The sequence below is a fragment of the Xylocopa sonorina genome, chromosome 9, assembly GCF_050948175.1.
Source record: "Xylocopa sonorina isolate GNS202 chromosome 9, iyXylSono1_principal, whole genome shotgun sequence".
NCBI lineage: Eukaryota > Metazoa > Arthropoda > Insecta > Hymenoptera > Apidae > Xylocopa > Xylocopa sonorina.
The window spans coordinates 6,817,429-6,838,623 of NC_135201.1; the positions used below are offsets into that span (position 1 = coordinate 6,817,429).

The following is a 21,195-nucleotide window of genomic DNA, read 5'->3' on the forward strand; positions in this document are numbered from 1 at the left end:
TCAGAGGAAGTGTCCATTGTTTGAGCAACTCAATTCTGCCGGTTCAGCGATGAAAAAATAATGCAATAAATAATGGCCGATAAATTATAGGGTAGTTTTCACGGCGAGTCAACGATCGAAACTGTCCCCGTGTTTTTTCGATGCGATCGCATAAATAAATCACCGGGATCGCGCTGAGACAGCTCATTCTCTGTCCTCCAGTTGCAATCTACGAGTAATGACAACAGCGTTATCGACAGACTGATAACTACGAGCAAGAGTAGCTGCGAGCGCGAAAATTGTTCGATGAAAAACGCCTCTCGCGTGCGCGATAGTTCCGCTGGAAATTTATTTATTTTTCCTTCGCACCCCCGCGTGTAATTTTCCTCCCATCGAAATAATTTCTGTTGTTCAAATAAACGTTGTAATAAAAGTTGAAATTACGATCGCCATGTCGATGACGACGATAACGATTGAATCGAGCGTTCGTATAAATTAGACCGACGAAAGAATTTGTAATTTCGAGGGCAAAAATTTGTGGCAATCATTTTTCAACGAATCCTTCGAGATAGCAAGGAGAACAACGATCCGCTTTATCGCCAAACGATCGCTAATTCATCGTTCCTGGCTAAACGCATTTCACGGAACGCTCACGAATCACATAAATCCCCGGGTCCGCGTTCGTAATGCGTTTAAAAATGATTCATCGCGATACCCGTAGTTTCGAAACAAGCAGCATTTGTAGCCAACGACATATCCTTCTCTCGCAGGTAAAAAAAAAAAAAAAAATCGTCGGAAGCACTGCGCGCTCCAAATTTTCGGCGTGCGATTTCGAAATGCAATAAATTTGCAGGTAAAAAAAAAAAAAAAATAAAAACGAAGAAATTAATTAGGCAGCGAAACGGTTAACGAGATAATTGCATTCTGCCTCTACGCGAGCGCGTAGAATTATTCCTTCCCCTCGTTTCCGATAATGGGTCTCGTCAGGGGGAGCGTATTTATCTCAGCGTTAAGAGAAATCGGCCATGTCAAGTCGAGTGTTCGCATTTTAACGAGAGCCTCCGTTAAAGTCACTTCGTCACGGCCACTCGATAATTCCGATGCCTCGTCGAGGCAGCTAGATGTAATAACGCTGCGCGGTTCTTACATCCTCGATACTCTTCGATCCACCCCCGTTTCTCAACCCTGCCACGCACCAACAATCGTCTAAACCACAATCGACAAATCTAACCTACGCCAAATTACAATTAATAAACGACGCGACGTTCGCGAAGTGGTCTCGAGGAGCACTGAAAAGAAGAATCGTTAACGATTGTACACGACGTCCTTGAGGAACGAGCCACCCTCGAAAGTGCGCGCCGTTCCCTTCTTTACGTGACTCGAGTGCAGGACCGCGGATTATGGAAAGTGGAAAAACATTAGCAAAACCGTGGTCAGCCGCGGTGGAAACGATTTGCACGATAATTCGCGGCCGCGTACGCGCCGCGACGCCCCCGTGGGCGTCGTTAGCAGGGACCACGGAGTGGCGTGCGTATTTACGCAGCGGAGGAATCAATAAACCATGTCCGAGAACGAGATGGTGGCGGCAGCCATTCGACGGGGAAGGGTGAAACTCACCCTTACACGCCATCCGGCTATTAGACAATACAAACAGCTAGGCTGCTGTTGATCGTGTCCGTCTAACAAACGCGTCCAACACTTTTTTTTTCGACCCCCTACACACACAGTCACCCATGTTCGTCGCGCTGCGGCGTCGCTTGAAGAACGGTGGGAGACGGGTGACAGGTAGAGGTAAAATTAGGCCGAGTTTGCGTAATGAAGGAAGTATTTGACGTGGAGAACAGGAAAAAGAAGGGATGAATTGTAACCGCGTCGATGTTTAAGCATTTTGCTGTCGCAGCGTGCATTTTTGCAAATGTTTCCCTCGTGTAAACGGCTGTTTACGCATCCTTACGCAGCCATGAATAATTATTTGACGATATTATTCATGAGGGGCAGGATGTAATTTGTATGCGGCAATCTGTCGTGGGATTATGTTTTGAACTTAATTCCGGTAAATATTAATTGATCAACGATATTGTAAAATAATATATGTTTGGTAATCGTGTCGCGATTTCGTTGGCGAAATTTTCTCGAATCCGGGACTAATTAACCGTGATCAATTTTTCACGTTCCATTTGCCACAATATATTGATGCATTATTTTCACTACGATTATTACAAAACACCGAATGGAATCGCGTCGTGAAAAAGTCAATATTGAATTAATTATCGGTGCATGCTAACAAGTTTATACACCTCGCTGCTGACATACCGCCGTTCGACAATGTGTATTCACTTCTTTTTGTCATCGTTCTCGTGCAAAATGTTTGAAAATAAGTGCAAATGAAACGCTCGTGGTTACCATGAATTAAAGGTACTAAAAAACAACAAAACTTCCGTCCGTACAATTTTCTTGTACGATGGAAGGAACTGGTGAAATACCAGGACGAATATTAGTGGGTGCACGACCTGAAATGCGCTCACAATTTGAACAGCGAATATCTGAAAAATCATCGACGCTCTCGAAAAATGTGATTCCACCGAATCTTCTCGTTTTCGATCGGTCGATCCACAGACACGAACGAATCCATCGCCGCGCGAGCGTGCACGCACGCAGAGCGATCGTTCGAAGCGGATTACGCGGGGCGCACGCACGCTCCTCGACGCGCGGCTAAAGCCCGCGAGCTTAAACTTAGGTAGCAACCAATCACGGTCGGCGAACCGCCACAAAGCCTCAGCTTTGTGCTCGAATTAAATTTTAAGCATAGCCTGCCGGTATCGCGAACAATCCGCGCGCTGATGGCGTTGATCCTCGCCAGGGGAGAGAACGCGAAACGCGAACGCTTGAAAAATAATTACTTCACTTCGCGTCGAAAGAAAATTAAGGAACGAAGCCACGTCGTACGAAAGGGAACTTAGGGTAGCGATAAAAATTCTGCAAACACTATTCCCTGCAATTTATCACCAACGACCCTACTGATAGCGTTGATCATCGAGCACAGAGGTCTTCCTCTCGAAACAATAAATTTAACCCAAGAGACTGGGGCGATCTGAATTTGTCGTCGAAAATTTGTCTCGTCAGAAGGGAAGGGACGAAGAAAAAAGGTGCGAGGGTGCGCGAAAGGGTGCGAGACCAGGTGTGGAAGGAGGCAGAGGTCGAGAATATCGGCAGCGTGAGGCATTATCGGTGAAACTCGCGAGAAGAAATAATCCAGTAACAGAATCGTGAATCTCTGACTTCTATGGCGCAAACTTTTACACGGGAGTTTACGATGTTATCGAAAGTTTTGGGATCCGGTGCGAGCCAAGAAACGGGATGCGAGCCGCGTCGATCAACGCTCGGACATTTCGCGTCTACCCGCAAACCCTCTGCGGCTCGTCAAGTCTTTTGTGCGTCCCCTTAGTCTTCGGTTCGAAACCGATCGACTGCGACTGGTGTAAAAAAAGAGAAATATCGCGTCGTTCTCGTTATTGCCGGTACGCCTGGATTATTGAAACTTTCGATCGAACTTCGACAGTTGGAATTTCCGTGGGGGCAATAATTTGCGTGCCGCCAGTAAGTAGTAGCAGTTGGGGGTAGCATTGTAGAAAAGTGATTGTCGTAGCTCATGCTCGCGCGGGAATCTCGCACGTTCGATACATAATTCGGCCGGGTTTCCTGCCTCGAGCAGCATTCCGGATGGTCGAACTCTATCTCGATATTGTATCGATGCTGCTTATGCATTACCTTCCTGCCGCCTCGATTTACAGTAAAGCGAAATATTTTACCAGGCAACGGTGAGCCGAAGACACAACGAAATTCCGTGGATATTCGCCAGCCGTGGAACATCCGGATTCGAGTAACTGCTGAAAGATTCGTAGATCACCGCGAACGAACGTTACAAATGAAATTACCTGGTCAATTTATTTTTTGAACGTATACGTGTTGTTAAAAAAATTTGGAAAAATTACGAGCGCCGTTGCAATTTAATATCGCGAGGTCTTCGTCAGAGAAGAAGTGGTGGAATTTTACTAGCTTTACGTCACGGTGCGGCGGTGAAAAACGTTCTTAAGAAACGAGGTCACAAATTGCTCCGCGTTTTAATTCGCAGCTAGATTCGTGACGGGTTTAATGCGAAACGCAATAATTTGCACGACTGCGTGCACAGCTCCAATCGAACTCCCGACGCTCCCCCCTGCCAGCCTGCTTCCTCCTCCAACCCCCTACCATCGTTCGTTCCCTGTGAAATGCAGCGCGATTATACCCTCCGCGGGAAATTGTTGCTGAAATGATTTAGAGTAAAGTGCAATGGAGCGCGCGCGAACTGTTCCCGGTGATTATTCAATTCCTGAAATTCCCAGCCCCACGTTCGCCCGCCCGCCAAGACTTTCCGTGTCTCGTTTTAAGAACGACCGTTCCTCGCGAGGTTTCCCCGAGTTCCTGACATTTTACCCGCGTCGCGTTACCATCGACTGAGCACCAAACAATTACGCTTAATAAAGTGAAACAGCCATACATCACGCCCCAGGTGATTTATACGACGCGATCATTTTGTGCGACTGCGTGTTGAAAAACGTTGGAGGAAATGCGAACGATTACTGAACACATTCGAGGCGAGGTTAAACGAGGAACGGTTTACGCCTAACGAATGTGTGCTTTGCTCGCTTTGTTCGCCGGTAACGCAGCCCCAAAGGCGCAGAAGTTGGACGCCTTGCGTCAGACAATTTGCCTCGCACCGACCAAGTTCGACGAGATCGCGCGAACGTATCGATGGAAACGCGACGAGCGGTAACTGCGACGATCCGGGATTTATCTCTTCCTACGAATGCCTGAAATTCTACGATCGACTGGCTTTGCGTTCTTGTTATTTAATCCGCGCAAAAATCACGAAACGATTTTATTTCGCCGATCCGCAGGAAAGCGAGGAGAGGCAAACAGCGGCAGAGAATTCGGAAACTCGACGCCACGGCCGCAGGCAGCACTGTAACGATGAAAACCTATCGCGCTACAAAGGCAGAGGCCCCCCCCCGCTGTACGCGAAATCGAAATAATTCGAATAGTTCCGCGCAGCGAACGAGTAAATACAGCGGGGATACAGCAGATTCGATCCGCATATCTGGATACGAATTTCCACCGTTTGTTGTCCAAAGGAAAAATGACCAGTTCGCATACCGTTCTGTCGGAGTTTTTTGTTTTATGCGTTAAATATCCGGCGGAACCTTTGAGACTGGTCGATTTATTGGACGACCGGACGGGCTGTTTCTCGCTGTTCGACACTTGATTCTCCGTTCAACGGCTCATCTTTCATTCTCGAACGAGGATTTAAACGTGCATACGTGTGCGCCGATTCGACCGATTAAACAGTTGAAAATTCATTTCGCGATGCTCCCGGGTAATAAATCGCTGAAAAATCGGCGATATTTGAGGTCCCGTCGGTACAGCGGAGATCTGCAATTAAACGCGGCACGTACAATGAAACAGGCGAAATTTTTTCGAGCACGTTCCCGCGCACAGAAGAGGATTTTCAGACGCGGAACAAGCGTGCGGTATATCTTCTCAGTCGTAATGAGTGGTTAGTATCCCCGTGCAAATTTGAAAACGGCCCCGTTTCGCGGTGTTGTTATCCGGTTCCAAAGTTCAGCGTGGAAAAAAAAAGAGAAAAGAAAAATCTATTAACCAGGTCGAGAGATCCCCGATGGGATTCTAATTAAAAAAACTCTCTCTCTCTCTCTCTGTGCCCGCCTTCGACGACGTAATTCCACCTCGAGTTTTATTATATCCTCTCGGAGCAACTCGTTGCAAACCTCACGGCTAACTGGTCGAAATTGCAAAAAAGTTTCGCGCGATAATTTAACCAATATCGATTGATCTCCTCGCCGACGCGAAGAGATTGCTGAACAGTACGATCTCAAGACTGGAACGATGAAAGATTAGGTCGCGTGTGATTAGTTATACTTCATTGATCGTGACGTCAGAAGTCCAGAAAGTACTCTTATCAATGTTTCACGTTAGCCGGAAATATCATTCGAGAGCTGCTCCACTGGCCTGGCTATCGATTCATCCATTATTTAGCCGAACTCATGCGACCAGCGGGATGCGCATCGACGTCAAGTAGAATGCAAGCATGAAACGTCCCAGCGGAGCCGGGGCACGATTCAAGCCGTCTCGCGGAGGGGGAGAACAACCCCTGGTGTTCGTCTGAAGGGTTGCAGACCGTTTGAAAGGGACAGACCCTCCTCAGGGAACCATGTCACCTAAAATAGCGGGCTACCTAGGAATTCCTCGAGATTCGTGGTGGCTGTTCTCGGAAGATGAGCCTCGTTAGACCGAGATATTTTTCCGGATTAAGCTTGGGGGCTGTAAAATATGTTCAGAGCCCGTGATTCGTCGGAACGGCGAACGTTCGAACGGGGGAAGGAAGCGTGGCGAACGGGAGGGAAATAAGCAGCCAGAGAAGAGGATCTCGCGGCACCCAGGGTGTTCGCATTGAAACGGCGAGCGGGGCGGCTCTGCGGTTCTCTGCTCTCTTTTTCTCTCGACGCGGTGTATCTCAGGAGAACCCTTGGCCGCTGGCTGAAGATCGACGCGCTGAACGACGTGAAAGCGTAAAGGCGAGCGTTTCCAACCAGTGGCTGAGCGTCTATTTTCGAAATTTCCACCGTCGATCGTCCCGAGCTCTCCTTCAAAGCCCTTCAACATCGACGAGCGAGCGCGGTTCCCGGTGAAAAGGGTAACGCCCGCTGCGCGCCTTTCGGCCGGTTCTCGAAACGCTCGAAACGCATCCGGTTCTAAGCGAGTCGTTCGATGGTTTTTACTTCGTTCTGAAACGCTTCGCGAGCTGTTTTCATGATTTATGAAACGTTTCCGCGAATCGAACTGAACCCAATCCAAACTAACCCTGACGCAACCAGTTGTCCAGTCGTGAGAAATGAAAATCGAACGCTTAAAAGCTTCTTCTCGTCGAATCATCGAACGCGTTCGAAATCGACGAACTTCCGTTGGAGTTGCAGCTGGAGTGACGGCGAGTATTTATCACTTTGTCCACGTTCTCAATAATTCCATCAGCGAAGCTCGAACGATACACAAGGGTGAGCGCCCCGATAATTACGTACGAAGAGCACAGTGGGCTATTAGTTTCAATTAGGCGCGACCTTTTAGCGGGGAGCCGGCCGGCCAAGGAATTGAAAATGTAAATTAGATTGCCGGGTTCCTCCGCAGCGCAGCCGGAAGTTCCGCGTATCAACGGTGTACAAAAGATTTCAGGCATTCCTAGGAAGCTCGAGCGAGGGGTGGCGGGGGTAGCGGTGGTCGCAAAAGGAAAATACTTTTGATATTTTCTACGGCCCTCGATAATGAAATCCTACAAAGACTTGAAATTGAATATTTTCTTTGTATAACGGGCCTTAAGCGTTCCGGCGTTCTGAAACTTAACAGATCCCATCCCCCAGTTCCTCCGCCCCTCTCCCTGGTTGCTTCAGGAAGTTTCTAACGAACGCGTCCACGATATCGACTCGAATTCCTTTTCTTCTAAATTCCATTGTAGCGGCGGGTCTTTCTGTCTTAAGTGTCTTTGATGAAAGCCGTACCCGCCTCGCGAACGTCTTGTTCGAGGTAATCTCGAAGGTTGCTAAGCGTAACAGAAATTATGGCGACGCTGCGCGCTACGTCGGTTGTATTCATTTCGCCAGCTGGCTGGAGGATAATCGAGTAATTGGCGAATGTTTGAAATTAAAAAAAAAAAAAAAAAAAAAAAAGAAACAACCAAAGGAACCAAAGCTGCATCTACACTTTTTCTTCACCTCGCTTTTTAGTTTATTAGCAGACCCTGATCCGGTTATATACTCCCTGTTCGAAGAGACGCGACGCCTCGCGCGAGCCTCTCGTTGTTTCGGAAAGAAAATCGGATATCGCGTCGCCGTGGCATCCAAAATGGACGCGCGCCGGCTGAAAGGGGCGCCATTTAATTCAGAAACACCGGCGATACTCGATTACGCCAGACGACGGACGCTGGAACTCGTTTAATCCGCGTCGTTTGTCGCGCCGCGGAGGACGAAAAGGAAAGTCGTGTAGCGGGCGATAAGACGCGCGCGTGGAAAATCGGATATACATTCGTTCACGTTTTTCCGGCCAGAAAGCTTTCTACCGTGCCGTGGAAGGGTTCTCGCCACGGAAATATTAGTCTCCGCTGAGAGAAACGAACCTAAGACGTTGGAAAGGTTGTTCCGCGAAACTATTGGATTTCTCGTTCGATGATTAATCTTCTTTCTTTTCGCTAAAAGAATTAGAAGAACGTCTACAATTACAGGAATCAACGATCACGAATTACTATAAATAAAAATTACAGATCGTTGATAAAAGAAACGATAATTTCGTCTCGCACGACAGAAGATCGCGGTTAGCTCGCGACGATCGACGATCACGAGCGTCGAGCAAGTAACAAAACCGGTTATCAGACCCACGCGTGCCACCAACTTCAATTAATTCACTGGATAACCGAGAACATCTTCGATCGACGCGTTCCCAGCGGCGAGCAACGACGCAAAGGACTGCACCGTCTGGGAGCAGCTAATTAAACAATCGACTGGAAAGGGGACGCGCAACAAATTCTGATCGCGCGCGATCCAACGTTCCCCCGAGGGTGCGTCGGTATCGTCCGCGTCTGATCGAGATACACCCTCGAACACGTGGTTGGATCGGACAAATAACGCGGAGAAAAGACGCGAGAGGAGGGAGAGACGGGGAAATCGACCGCCTGAAGGCGTCCAAAAAAATTCCACCCCTTCTTTCGCCCCACGCAAGGGCGCGATGGCGCTCTCTCTCTCTTTGTTTGCGGACGAACATTTTATTTAATTCCGATGCCGGAATATTTCACGGGGAATTATGTTTGCTCGGGGACAGCGGGCTATTCAACTTTGCTTTTTCACGTTTCGCGCCGTACCGAAACGTAAACGCATGAAAATCTACGGTTTATTTAATCGCGAACAATTACACGTACGGGATGTAACGAAAATATAAACGAATGTAAACACGTGGACGAGCGAGCGCGTAACGCGGGTGGTAACTGGGCTTGGTTACAATGGGGGTAGGCAACGCAATAATCGCAACGTTATTTCGCGCTTCCGTTGGATCGTTTAACGCAATTTCAGGAGCGTATGCGCGGTCACGATCGACCCTCTCCGTTGATCTGCGGGATCCGACTGTTTCCACGCTGGGGATGTGCACACAAGGGGGTCGCTCTTGCGAGATAGGAAGGGACGAGGACGAGGGGTGGAGGATGTTTGTTGCTGTTTGGTCGTAATTTTTGGCAAGAGACGGAATTGCGCGCTTGTAATCGTTACGAGGGACGAATTCGATAGCAGTCGGACGGTTTTTCGTGAAGTTTCATCCCCCGGGGTTGTTTGGTTTTCAAACTTGGAAACTTCGCCGCTCCTTCGGATAGTATTACCCGAAAAGTTTCGCGGCGCGTTTTTTAAAAACATCCGCTGCGCGATCCTCAAACACTCGGATCGTTTATCGCGAGAAATTAAAATATCAATTTTTAAATGAAACGCGAAATGTTTGTTAAAAAATATTGCACAGGGCGAGTTGAACAGTCCGCTGTGTTTTATATTTCAAAAGCTGTCGGGGTCTATTTGAGGAACGCGGCGACCGTTTCGCCCCCGCCCAATAATCCCCGTCGTAGTAACAGAATGATGGCCTTCTGAGTTTGGCTCGCATTGAGAGCGCGGAGTTCTTCTATTCTGTGTACACAGAGGCACAAACAGAGGGTGCAAGGGAAATGCGAGAGAAAAAAAGAACGGGAAATATAAAGCAAAGAACGAGAGATTGCGCGGGCGAAACGAGATAGAGGCAAGAGAAACGAAAGGACCCTGGGGACACTGGCAAGAAAAAGGAAAATAGATCGAGAAAGAGGAGCGGCGACGCTGGTTAGGCTGTACAGCGACAAATTGCTCGAAATAAAATACAATTACGATAAACAATATAAATAACACCATCATCCGTATACCAACCCAACTCTAAAACTTTCAAACAATATCGTCAATCATCTCGATACTACACCTTAGCCTCACCCAAGTCGAAACCCAAATCAAAGAAGCCTCAAAAACAGTACTCACAGCGTCTGCACCGCGATGCGACCGAAAAATGCAACCCTCGAGCAATATCCAAGCTCGACTACCCTCAGATAGGGGCCACCCCTCAGAGGACTCGAGAGAAAAGAAAAAACGCCGCGCTGACAGTGGCGAGAGAAAGGGAGAGGAGCTGTAAGCGGGCCAGTGTCCGGTGCATTGTTGCTTTTCCCCGTAGCGGTGTTTGCAGTGGCGCAGGATCCTGTCCCTTCGGCTCCCTTTCAACCGCGCGCGATCCGTGCACTCGTGGGAGCGACGCACGCGGCGGGCGCAGCTCATATTAGCCGCTTAATTGTCTCTATTTGTCGAGGCCTGGCATCCGACAATTCGCCATTGAGCACGGACACGCTGCGTCCGGGCCCCGGGGCGAGAAGCTCGAGCGATGGGGCGCGAAGGGGGCCAGGGGTGGGCTACGTGGTCGGAAAACGAGACATTATCGCGACGGGGGTCGGCCACTTTTCGTTATCTTCGCTCGTTCGACCGTGATTCCACGCGATGCCCGGGTTATTGATACTTGCTGGGTTTATTGATACCGCGGGCGACGCTGGGCGCACGAAACGAGATCGTGGGACCGTTGAATGGAAGCCGCACTCCCTGCAGCTTCGAACGCACGAGGTTCAATCGAATGAATAAAATTAATTCGTCCTGGATGGAGGCTTCGTAGATGGTTTTTAATTAATCGTCAAAGACAGCTATCAGAGTGGAGTTGAAGTTAGACACTGAAGATACATTTAAATGAATTTTTAATATTGAGTCTAATGCATAGAGTTCTTATATCTTGTTCTTGGATATTGAAATTCATTATTTACCGTCTGCCTCGAAAACTACCTCCAAAACTTCCGGATGCGGAAGCTAGTCCGCTTGGTTCCTCGTTTCAGTATCGAAATAGGGATTGAAGAGAAAGGATCGAGGCTATTAAATTTTCTTCGGCTGTTTGGTAATCGCATTTATTGGCCAACACAGTGGCAGAGAGTTTCTTCTGGCGAAGAAATATCGCCGGTGCGCGGTAGAAAAATGTGCACCGGGGATGAGGGTAATTACAGGTGGTTTCCTGCTAGCGGGTGGTTCATCATAGATGCGAAAAAAACCGGGTGGAAGGGCAGGGTTCCAGGAATTATCTTCGTTGTTCCGTCTGCCTTTACGGGCGATTATTCTCGCTGCGAAAGTGTCGAGGAAAGCGGCAAGAAACGATACCGCGAGAGGGTGCGTTTCGATGATTACTGACGTAACCGCGAGCGCAAATTGCGAACGAAAAGTCGAGCAGCGAATTAATTATTGATCGAATAAATGGATAAATAGTTAACCAAGTCGGTTGAGTACTCAGAGAACGAATAAGTGCGACGCAATAAATGGAATGGGAAATTTCGAGGAAATGTTGAACCCGATTTCCAATATTTCCACTGCATCTTCTCTGTTTGTAAAAGAGACACCGCGAAGAACGTAATTCTCGGCCCGTCCATTAAATAAATTGCATTCTCGTTCGTTTACATAATGATTATGCGATTCGATTATACGAGTCGCGCCACGTACGAAAAGTATCTGAAAATTTCACGCACGGGGACGCGGTACCCCGTTCGTGCGATTAAAACTTAATGAGCATCGTTTTTCCCGTCGTCGTGCGTAAATTACGTTAATTAATACTTTCCATTTGCATGACAAGGGATGACCGAAATTGAATCGAGCTCCAGTTAATTCCGCGCATCGGAATCGTTTAATTTCCACGGCCTTGTAACCAGCACGCCGTATTTACAAACGTCCTCTCGTTTATTTTTTCAGTTTCGAAAACTGCGCGAAAATATTACAGCGCAACCCACATTCGTATCAGTTTCGTTTAACAACTCGATGTAGGTGGACGTTTTCAGATCGAACCCACGTTCGAATCGTCTGGTCTCTCCTAAACGAAGAGACACCCTCCTATTGTGCACCGTTATTATTCGCGGTTAATTAATTTTACCAACTCTTTCAGCTATCTCCGGGAAACACGCTACGATCCAGGGAAAATCGAGCTCCTCAAATATTCCGTAACCCGTCATCCGCAACCCGCGCGAATTCCCAACAGAAGCTATCAAACTCCTCTCAGAAATATCAAAAACACCCCATCAGAGACCCTACTCAAATCAAACATTAACTCTCATGACACCATCAAACTAATTTCGCCGCTGGCCAAACTTAAAATTAGAAGAAACACAGAAAATCGACAATTCCCCAACAATTCCAATTATCCTTAATCAAAGACCCGACCGATGACGTCTCCTGCGGACGCGCGCGCGCGCGGGCACGCTGATTAAAAGAAATCAGAGGAACGCGATCGTGCGTTCTGTCGAACGGACGGCAATGGTACAGCCAGATATGGCGGCGCGCTGTATCAAACGGGTGTTCCGTATTAGGGCGACTGACCCCACGGTTTCCATATCTTGATGGATCATGAAAATTTCATGAGCCGGCTGATTGGGTTAGGTTCGGTGGTCAAATTTGGTCAGACGTGTTCTCCGATGTATCCTAGCCCTCGTTTCTCCGGCTGGTCTCCTCTATCTATCTCTCTCTCTCTCTCCCTCCTCTGTGCTCCCTTTATTTATTCATGCCCTGGCGACGACACGCGGCGGCCATTTTCCTCGCTCAAAAGCGGACAAAGAAGAAGAGCGCGAGAGAAGAAATTAAGGTCGTGACCCGTGGTTGAAACTTTCAGCCGGCTCTCGCGGATTCTCTACCTGGCTCTTTAATCTCGCCCTATTCACGGGCCGCGCGCCGACAATTTATTTTAATCAGCCGGCCAACCGGTTATGCTCCCTTTCTGACCCTAACGTTCCCGTTTAATGGCCGGCTTAATTTTTATTTCGACCTGGCCCGGCCATCGCTCGACATTGTCGCCCAGGTGTCCCATCCTGGGCTACATTGTGATAGGATGGTCTCCAATTCGCTCGGTATTCAGGTCGATCTTCGACAATAGAAATTTCCGTCGGACATAACCCTTGCACTTTTCAAGTCCCGTTTAAAGCGGAGAACCCCGCGATATGGGTCAGACGAGTTTTAAATCGATCTCGAGACACTCCGACTTATTCTTGGACACCGTAATCATAAATGCTATCGAACTCTGGTTTATTTAGTCAACGTCAGACTGCGGTTAACTAAATCTCTACCGTTCGAAACTAGTACCCGGGTCAACTGAATACTTCACGACACGGTTTCGATGATTGTATTGTAAAAACCATGGCCCGTTCTAAAATTGAATTTCAAACCCGATTGACGTCATACCTTTCGATCGATTCCCTTCGATATCGCACAATCTCGTCTCCACCTAAATACCGCGATAGGAAACGTAGCCTCGAATTAGCGAACGAAGAGAAGATTGCAAGCCATCTGTCATCGCGCGAACGCGACTAGCGCCGCCATTCTTCTAACCAGATCCAACAGCGCTGTCGCGCGACCGGAAGGGCGGCCGTAAGGAAGTCGCGAGGGGCATCGAGCGGGAATTAAAAGGAGCCGGGGAGGTGGGGCGCGAGCAAAGAGATAGGAACCGGAGGCGTGGATTCCACGGTCGTTTCTTTCGCCAGAAACGTCCTGGTCGTTACTCTATATTTCCTCCGTTCGTTTCTTATCTGCACACCGCCGCTGCTCGACATCCATAACTTCGTGCTTCCGCGACGGGTAGATGGCTCGCGACGCCGCTGGTAAATAGCTCCTTCCGCTCCTCTCTCTTTTGTGGCGAACGCCACGAATTCCATCTTTCGCGGATCCCCGCCAAGGCGTTCAGCTATGCGAATCCGCTCGCCCCATTGTTCATCGTCTCGCTCCTCGCGAGGGCGAGACTCGCGATCCTACGCGGTCGGATCGCCTCGAGACGCATCGCAACCGCTTCGATCGCGCCCTGGGCTGGGACCAGCCGACGCGCTCGCTGGATTCTACGCTCGAAACGGGGACAATGGAACCCCTCGCAGTCTCCGGAGAACTTGTCGGAATCGGAGAAACCTGATTTTTCTTCGACAGACCGAGACTGAAGTCTACGACTGGACTGGTTTCTGGATTCTCAGATGGAAGCCAGGTAATTAAAGGTAAAACCGACCCAGATCTACCCGAAACTTCCACCAGTAGGCTAGCTTTGGTTCATCAGAGGTTTCGTCTAGGAACATTCGATAATTCACTTGTAACACGAGATAACACTCTACGATCTACTCTAATTGGATTCGTTAGGGGTAGCGATCGTTGGAAATCTGACTCGTCGAGTAAACGGAAAATAATACCCGACGAAAGCCAGCAATTATTCCAGATTCGTAGAAGTCTGATAGATGCTGGCCGTAATTTCGAGTTTCATTTACTACCTCGGCAAATTTCTTCCGCCAAACCGGTACCATCCATCCGTCAACTTTCAACAAAGTTTAATCAACCCTCGAAACTATAGAAAGGCTGGAAAAAAAAAAAATTTCACAGCCCGCCCTTTCGCAGCGGCGGAACCCTCGAAAGCAGCCATCACTGGCAGGATCTCATCTGGCCAGCTGACAATTCCATAATAAAGTATATCCATCACGATTCGACGACAGCCAGTATCATTACCCTTTCCAGCTGGCTCCTGGCGAGGGCAGAGGCCGAAATAATTCCCGGAAGTAACGCGCGTCGACGGACAGATAAACTTTCCCTCCAATTCGAATCCAATCAGTGGATCGTCCGTCGATTGCGCAGGAACACCGAGTCGCCGAGGGGAAATCCATGGGATATTATTCATGCGCTGGCGACATGTGGCCCCGTGGCCAACGCGATGTAACCTTTTTTTACTCCTCTCTTTTTATTAGTCACGTCCAGATCCATATTTCTGTAGTTCCGCGTCTCTCTGGTGGCTGACCCTACTTTATTACCTCCTGTTTTTGTTATAATGAACCAAGAGGATTTTTCGCGAGCTGGTTCGGGAGAATCGAAACGCCACGGTGGAACGTTCGAGTTGTTGAAACGAGTTTCGAATCGTGGTCTTATTGGAGGGATTTTTCGAAGCGTCCCGATGATTTTTGCTCGAATTCGTAGCTGAAATAAATCTTGCCAGCGTCGTCATTCGGTTTTTATAATTTTTTTTTTCTTTTTTTAGAATGATTTTTCGTTCTCACGCTTACGCAACTTTCGCATAACGACTACTTGTCCCAATTTCTGAACGGGCAACCTATTTTTACGTGAATTTTTCAAGGCTCTCCAAGGAATTAAAATTAATGATGTACGTTTTGCGAGGAGACTGCAAGAAAATTACAATTTTTTAACTCTTCCAGGTTAAGAGCCACACTTTTTGCCATTAACAGCGGCGATATTATTTCCTCGAGAACTCCTCCGAGCGTATGGAAATTTATTCAAACATGAAACATGGAAATTTTGCATTTAACCTCGCTAGTTGTATCTTGGCGGGGGAATAGAATTTCCGCGAGGTCCGACGATCTTCGGAAAACAGCTACGGTTCGTTCGACCGGCTCGCAACTTTCGTCCCCGACAGTTTTTCGTTACAAAATTCACGGCGTTTCGCGCGCACAATGCGCGATTTCGAATTATTTTTCGATTCGTTCGCTGCCCGACGATATAAAACAAACTCGCGAGCGGCGTCGAAATTGATTTATTCCAACACACGTCTGCGAAAATATTCAAACGCGTCGACGAAAATTTGTTTAAAAAAACATTCGATCTATTTCACTCTTCGGGACAATTAACACCGATTTCTTTTTCCTCCATTTTCCTGCGCGCGCGCTTTTTCGTTCCTTTGTGCCGTCCTGTTGCCACGGTAAATAAATCGCGCGAATTACACGCGGTTCGAAATTAGACGAACCGAACGCGAAACGGTGATATTAACAATTTAATGAGATATCAATTTTTCGATTCGCGTGGCCGTATGAATTTTTCAATTCGGAATAACAATTCACGGGGACAGCGATTAGCGACGAGTGTAAATCGTCCGTTTTAATTTCCATCGTATGGAAATCGAACGATTAAATCGTCGGATGATTTGGCGCTGGGAAACGCGCGCCATTGATTGAAAAAAGAGGACGGGAGAAGGAATAATAAAATTTCTGGCACAACAGGGGGGACATAATTGATAACGAGGTATCGCGGATGAATAAAAACTGCAGCGAAGCGTTATTTGAAAAGGGGCCAATGTAAATGCCGCGTTTCGATATTCAAGTGTGATTAAATTATGCTCGCAGGTTGAGGGGGAGGTGGTGGAAGGAAATTTCGCTGAAAGGCACGCCGTAGAAATCGTGATTGCCCGAAATTATTTCGTAAAATGTTAAATAATGATTTTTTTTCCCCCCAATTTATTTAACTCTCGAATATGGCGTACGATTTATTCCGTGCAATTAATACGATGCCCTCCGCTCGCTCGAATATGTTTCATTAAATCCCCATTGTTCCCACACGACGATTTTTGTCAAGTCCCGTCGTATTCTGTTGAAAATCGTCGAAAAACAGCCGGAACGCTTTAATTATTCAATAATTCGGTTGTTTCCCGATATCATTTTCCAGGATATGTTTATCGCGTATGTAATTTCATCAGTTCATAAATGCCATTCGTCAAAATATTTCAACCGTCCACCGTAAAACGCAGCCATCAATCGAACGTCGTAATCGGAAATTTCCACCTCGATCGACGCGGTGTAGAAATTGAAAAGGTGTCTCCACGAGCAACGATCATGACCATTCTATTAGACACTGGTACTAAGTGTAACGTAATCTCGGTACCTGAGCGTCGCAACGCCTCGTTAACGACGCCACGAGATAATCGATATCCACCTACGGAATCTGCATCGAGCACCCATCGCATCGTGGCCAGAGCTTTCGTGGCTGCGTTCGAGATGCATCGACCCCCTCTTCAAGCTCTGCCAATTGATTTTAGTGTCTACTCGCTTGGTTCAACTATGCGCCAACTACCCGCACTGACGATTTTTATCGTCGATCTGACGAACGATATAGCACACAAATCGAACGAGAAAATTGAATATCGCGTTATAGCGATACTTCCAAGTTGACCATTGTTCGAAATTATTTTTCACCTCTTCAGGATAATTTATCAGCGAATCGATATTTCCTCTAGGATAATAACGGTAATAGTGATAAAGTTTAGATGAGAGGGAGAGAGAGAGAGAGGTTCGTTCGACAACATCGACTGGATATCAGATATTTAATGCGGCGAAACTTCCTGGGAACTCGACGATTTGTTAGCTCGGCTCGATAATTGATCGCGCTCGAGAGTTAATCAGAGTTCGAGTGGGGCTCCCGGGCACGCGAAATCGGAGTCGACGAAAACGTTTAGAAAATTCCTGTCCCCTCGCCACCGGGTAATTTATTGGCTCGATTTTAATCGGCGAGAAATTTGAATAAAAATTGCATTCAAGGAAATTCACGCGAAAGCGGACGATTTCGTAGGTGGGTGTCGGTTCGCTAATTTCGCAGCCCTAATTACTCGACGGCGGATCGTGGACAGTAATATCCGAGCGTCGGATAAAGGGGAAACAAGAAGCGTTCGCCGTTCAGCGTCTCTGTTTACGCGAGAGCCACCAGCAGCGATAGAAGCAATTTAAAATTGTTAAGTCACAGCAATTGCTTTTTGCCCGGCAGGGTGCTGGCTCGTTAAGTTATTCGTGGCAAGATTTTTCCAACGCCGGATGGGATAATTGGCAAATAGCCCTCTATTTCCCAATTATTCCGTATCAGCCGTGCTCGCGCAGCGTTGCATTAGAAATAACGAGATTATTATCATTAACCGACTGATTGGATTAATGGGCCCTCGAAGTCGCCATCCCAGGGCTGCCTCTTTAAATGTTTATCGTTCGATCTGCGCGCGGTAATGACGATTACTGCTCGTAATTGCACGATTTGAGCGAACTCGAAGACTCGCGATTAATTCATTTTATTTACCAATTTCTGTACGGGAAATATGTATAATCGAACGAGTGCCATTTGTTCGCTGGAACGATTGGCGCACGAATTAACGACGTTTCGAAAAAGATGGGGCGATAAATCAATAAAAATGAAGCTACCAAAATACTCGAGCGTCGAGTATCGCCGTCCGCTAATTCCACTTGTCCGCTGAATCCATTTCGCCTGACCTCTCCTCGTCACTTTTCGCCGTCGAATCAAAGAATCTTAATGGTAATGCCTGCGATTGGCCCATTTACCATCTCCATCGCGCTCAGATTTCGCCCAGCGAAAAGACGCCCGCCCTCTCGGGAGCGTCGTCTCCTTTCTCCCTTTTCGCACCCCCTCGCAACCCCCCCACGTAACCCCCTTCTTTACTTTCTCGCCGCGCCACGGTCTCGAAGAGAGGCGCTCGCTGATTGGAAGGCTAATCACGCGCTACTCTCCATTACATTAATTAAAACTTAACTCTCAACTTTGCCCGCCTACCGCGGCTATCTTGTCCGCCTGCAACTTTCTCCGAGCCGCGACGCTCGTTTTGTCCCACGGCAGCGGTTGTCAACTTTCCTCGACCGTTTGCATGTCAATGAGAGAGGGTGGCTCGATGACGAGTCGCGTTATGGCTGCGTTCTCGACAGAAAATTCGCTTCGATCCGTCCACGGTTCGATTTCAGTTTTTGTACTCTTCTCGAGAAACTTTGATTCGCTTTTTGAGAGAGGTCAAAGTGTGGCGACAGTGGATTGGATCTTGAGACTCTTAAGGCGAAGAAGAGGTTCGTTCAATTTCGCAAGCGAACGCTGATAAAGGAATTAAGAATCCACTGGAATTTCAGTGTCTCGCCAGTTCCGCGCGTTTTCGACTATGACTGATGCTTCGTCCATTTCTGGTGAAATAGAATTTTTCGCGAAGCGCACGAAATGATCTAAACGTCTCTTTCTCTCTCTCTCTCTCTCTCTCTCTTTTCATTCTTCTCCGCCGCGCGGATATTAAGGTTACTCAGGAATATAAGAATCTCACAGAGGGAAGAAGATAAAACGAAACGGAGTAAAGGATCCTCATCTCGGTCGCGTCTTATCGTTGATTGTACTACTTTACTCGAGTTTCATTCCGCGCGCGCCCCGCCCGCAGACAGTTTCACGCGCTAAGAGAGCAAATAAATGAAATTCTGATAAACAATTTCGCCGCGCTCTGAAAAATTCTCGTCAGGCCCCTACCCGCGGCGACCTTTCGCGTTGCCGTTTGGTTCTCAATTCGACGGGGTGAAAAAATGGCGAACGACATTAACCTCCAAGAGGAGAAAATTCTTTTCGACCAAAGGAACATCATAAAATATTTTAAATCGTTTAAAAAATTGCTTGCTGTATCTCGCGAGTATCCAAGGATCTTCGATCGATCAAAGATCGTTTCGAGATTGTCAAAAAAATTATTCAAGCGCGATCCTCCCTTATTCTGCACACCAGAGAGTTTTTCAGAATTCGAAAGCTCCTCGAAACTCCGCAGAATTTCCCGATCGTCGTTCTTATGGATCCAGCGCTATCTGCGGCTCTCTAACCGCGGGACTAACGTCTGCGAGCGAGCATCCTCGTCTCCGAGGTCGAGGAAAAAGAAATTTCTAAGCGAGCGGAGGCCCACCCTCCGCGGCGGCGGTTGCAGCTTATCACCGATCGTCGTGGCTTAAAGGCGACGTTGAACGAAGCGCGCCTTAAGCTTCGCCGCGATACCAGCGAGGACAGAAACCGGCGACGCGCGTAGATACTGTCTGCTCGTACGACAGCGAGCGCTCTTTCCGCGAAATTGGATCCTGCTCGTGGCGTAAGTTGCGGATAACGAGTGCTTGGATTTAGGGATCCGCGCGGAATCGATAGTCCGCCCAGAACCTCCGACGCGTGTCTAAAGGCTCTCGAATCGATCCCTCGCAATCTTTTCAATACAATATCCCTATAAATTAATCCTACAAAATCGTTGAACCGTCACGATCAAAGGGTTGATGAACGAGAGCGAGAGAAAATGATGAAATCCCCCCAAAGTACTCTCGTCGATAATTCGAATTCCGTGACATTAAAGAATTAACATCGGGAACAGACACGACTCGCGAGTCGCTGGCCCACCCACGCGAGCACCCTTCCCTCTCCAGGCGCGGGTTCCCGTGGAATTTCGCCGGAGAAACGTTTTATACGCCGCTGTCGGTTGGCACGTCGCCTGGAGCGCTTTGTCGGAGGGTCCCTCCGACGAAGGGGGCAGTTAATTAATAAAAGCTCGGTGGCTGGCGGTGCCAGAGGGGTGCGGCGACCGGGCTGACGCGGATAAAGGGACGCGGAATACGATCCGTGCATCGTTTCATATCGATGGCTGCCTGTCGATACGTGCCGCGTATCCGTGCGCACGTATACGCGCGCGCGCGTAACCGATAGAATACCACCGGCTATATCGCGTCTCGCTAGCAATTTGAACGAGAGACTCACATGTCGTGAATGAGGAACTTGTCGTCTTTGGTGTCGATGCAGTGGCCCTTGCTGGTCATCATGGACCCGTTCACCGTCACCAGGTCTGTGGTCCCCGATTGAAACCAATGCCCGTTCCACTGTGGCGGAAACTCACAGCCTAGAACACAGAGAGATGGTGCGCGTCAGTGTGCGGAGTTTTACATTTTTTTCATATGGCGAGCCGAGCGTCGATAAATAAAGGCGGGGCATATACATTATACAGCCAAGAGAATATTCAAACGGAGGGTGGGGAACGAGGAAGGGGGGTTCGGATGAAAAGACTGGTCGATCGACCCTTTCTCGAACCCAGTTTTCGGGGGATGGTGGCTGGCGGGTCTTGCTGGGATTCGTTTGTTCTTTCTCTTTCGACTGTTTTTATTTCTGAACGGTGTCACGCGCGAGGGTGAATTCCAGGGGGTGCGCGTTACGCGCAGAATGTACTTGTGGACCGTTGAGAGGGAACGTGGCTGGGTTTAGTGGACAGGTGATCGACGTATGTAGACATATTAGAATTCAGATGCAAATTGGCGCTGCTCTAGTTTTGTTGACAAAACGGGGTAACATTAATTACTATAATTGCTAGTATAGAATTAATAATTAACCGTAACAACGGACGGCTCGCGTTAAATTATTAATTGCACTCGATTAATTACTACTGGTAATTACTAGAGTGCGGTAATTTGTGCAAACTAATACTTCTGTGAAC

At 48.0% G+C, this 21,195-nt stretch overlaps 1 protein-coding gene across 2 annotated transcripts in view; it reads right to left on the reverse strand.

Moving 5' to 3' along the window:
• LOC143427313 (uncharacterized) overlaps positions 1-21,195 on the reverse strand; it is a 194,791-nt gene that overhangs the window by 31,125 nt on the left and 142,471 nt on the right. For both annotated transcript variants that reach the window (XM_076901342.1, XM_076901341.1), the window contains exon 4: positions 20,469-20,607. In XM_076901342.1, the coding sequence (XP_076757457.1) occupies positions 20,469-20,607 (139 nt within the window). The remainder of the gene's footprint in view (positions 1-20,468; positions 20,608-21,195) is intronic.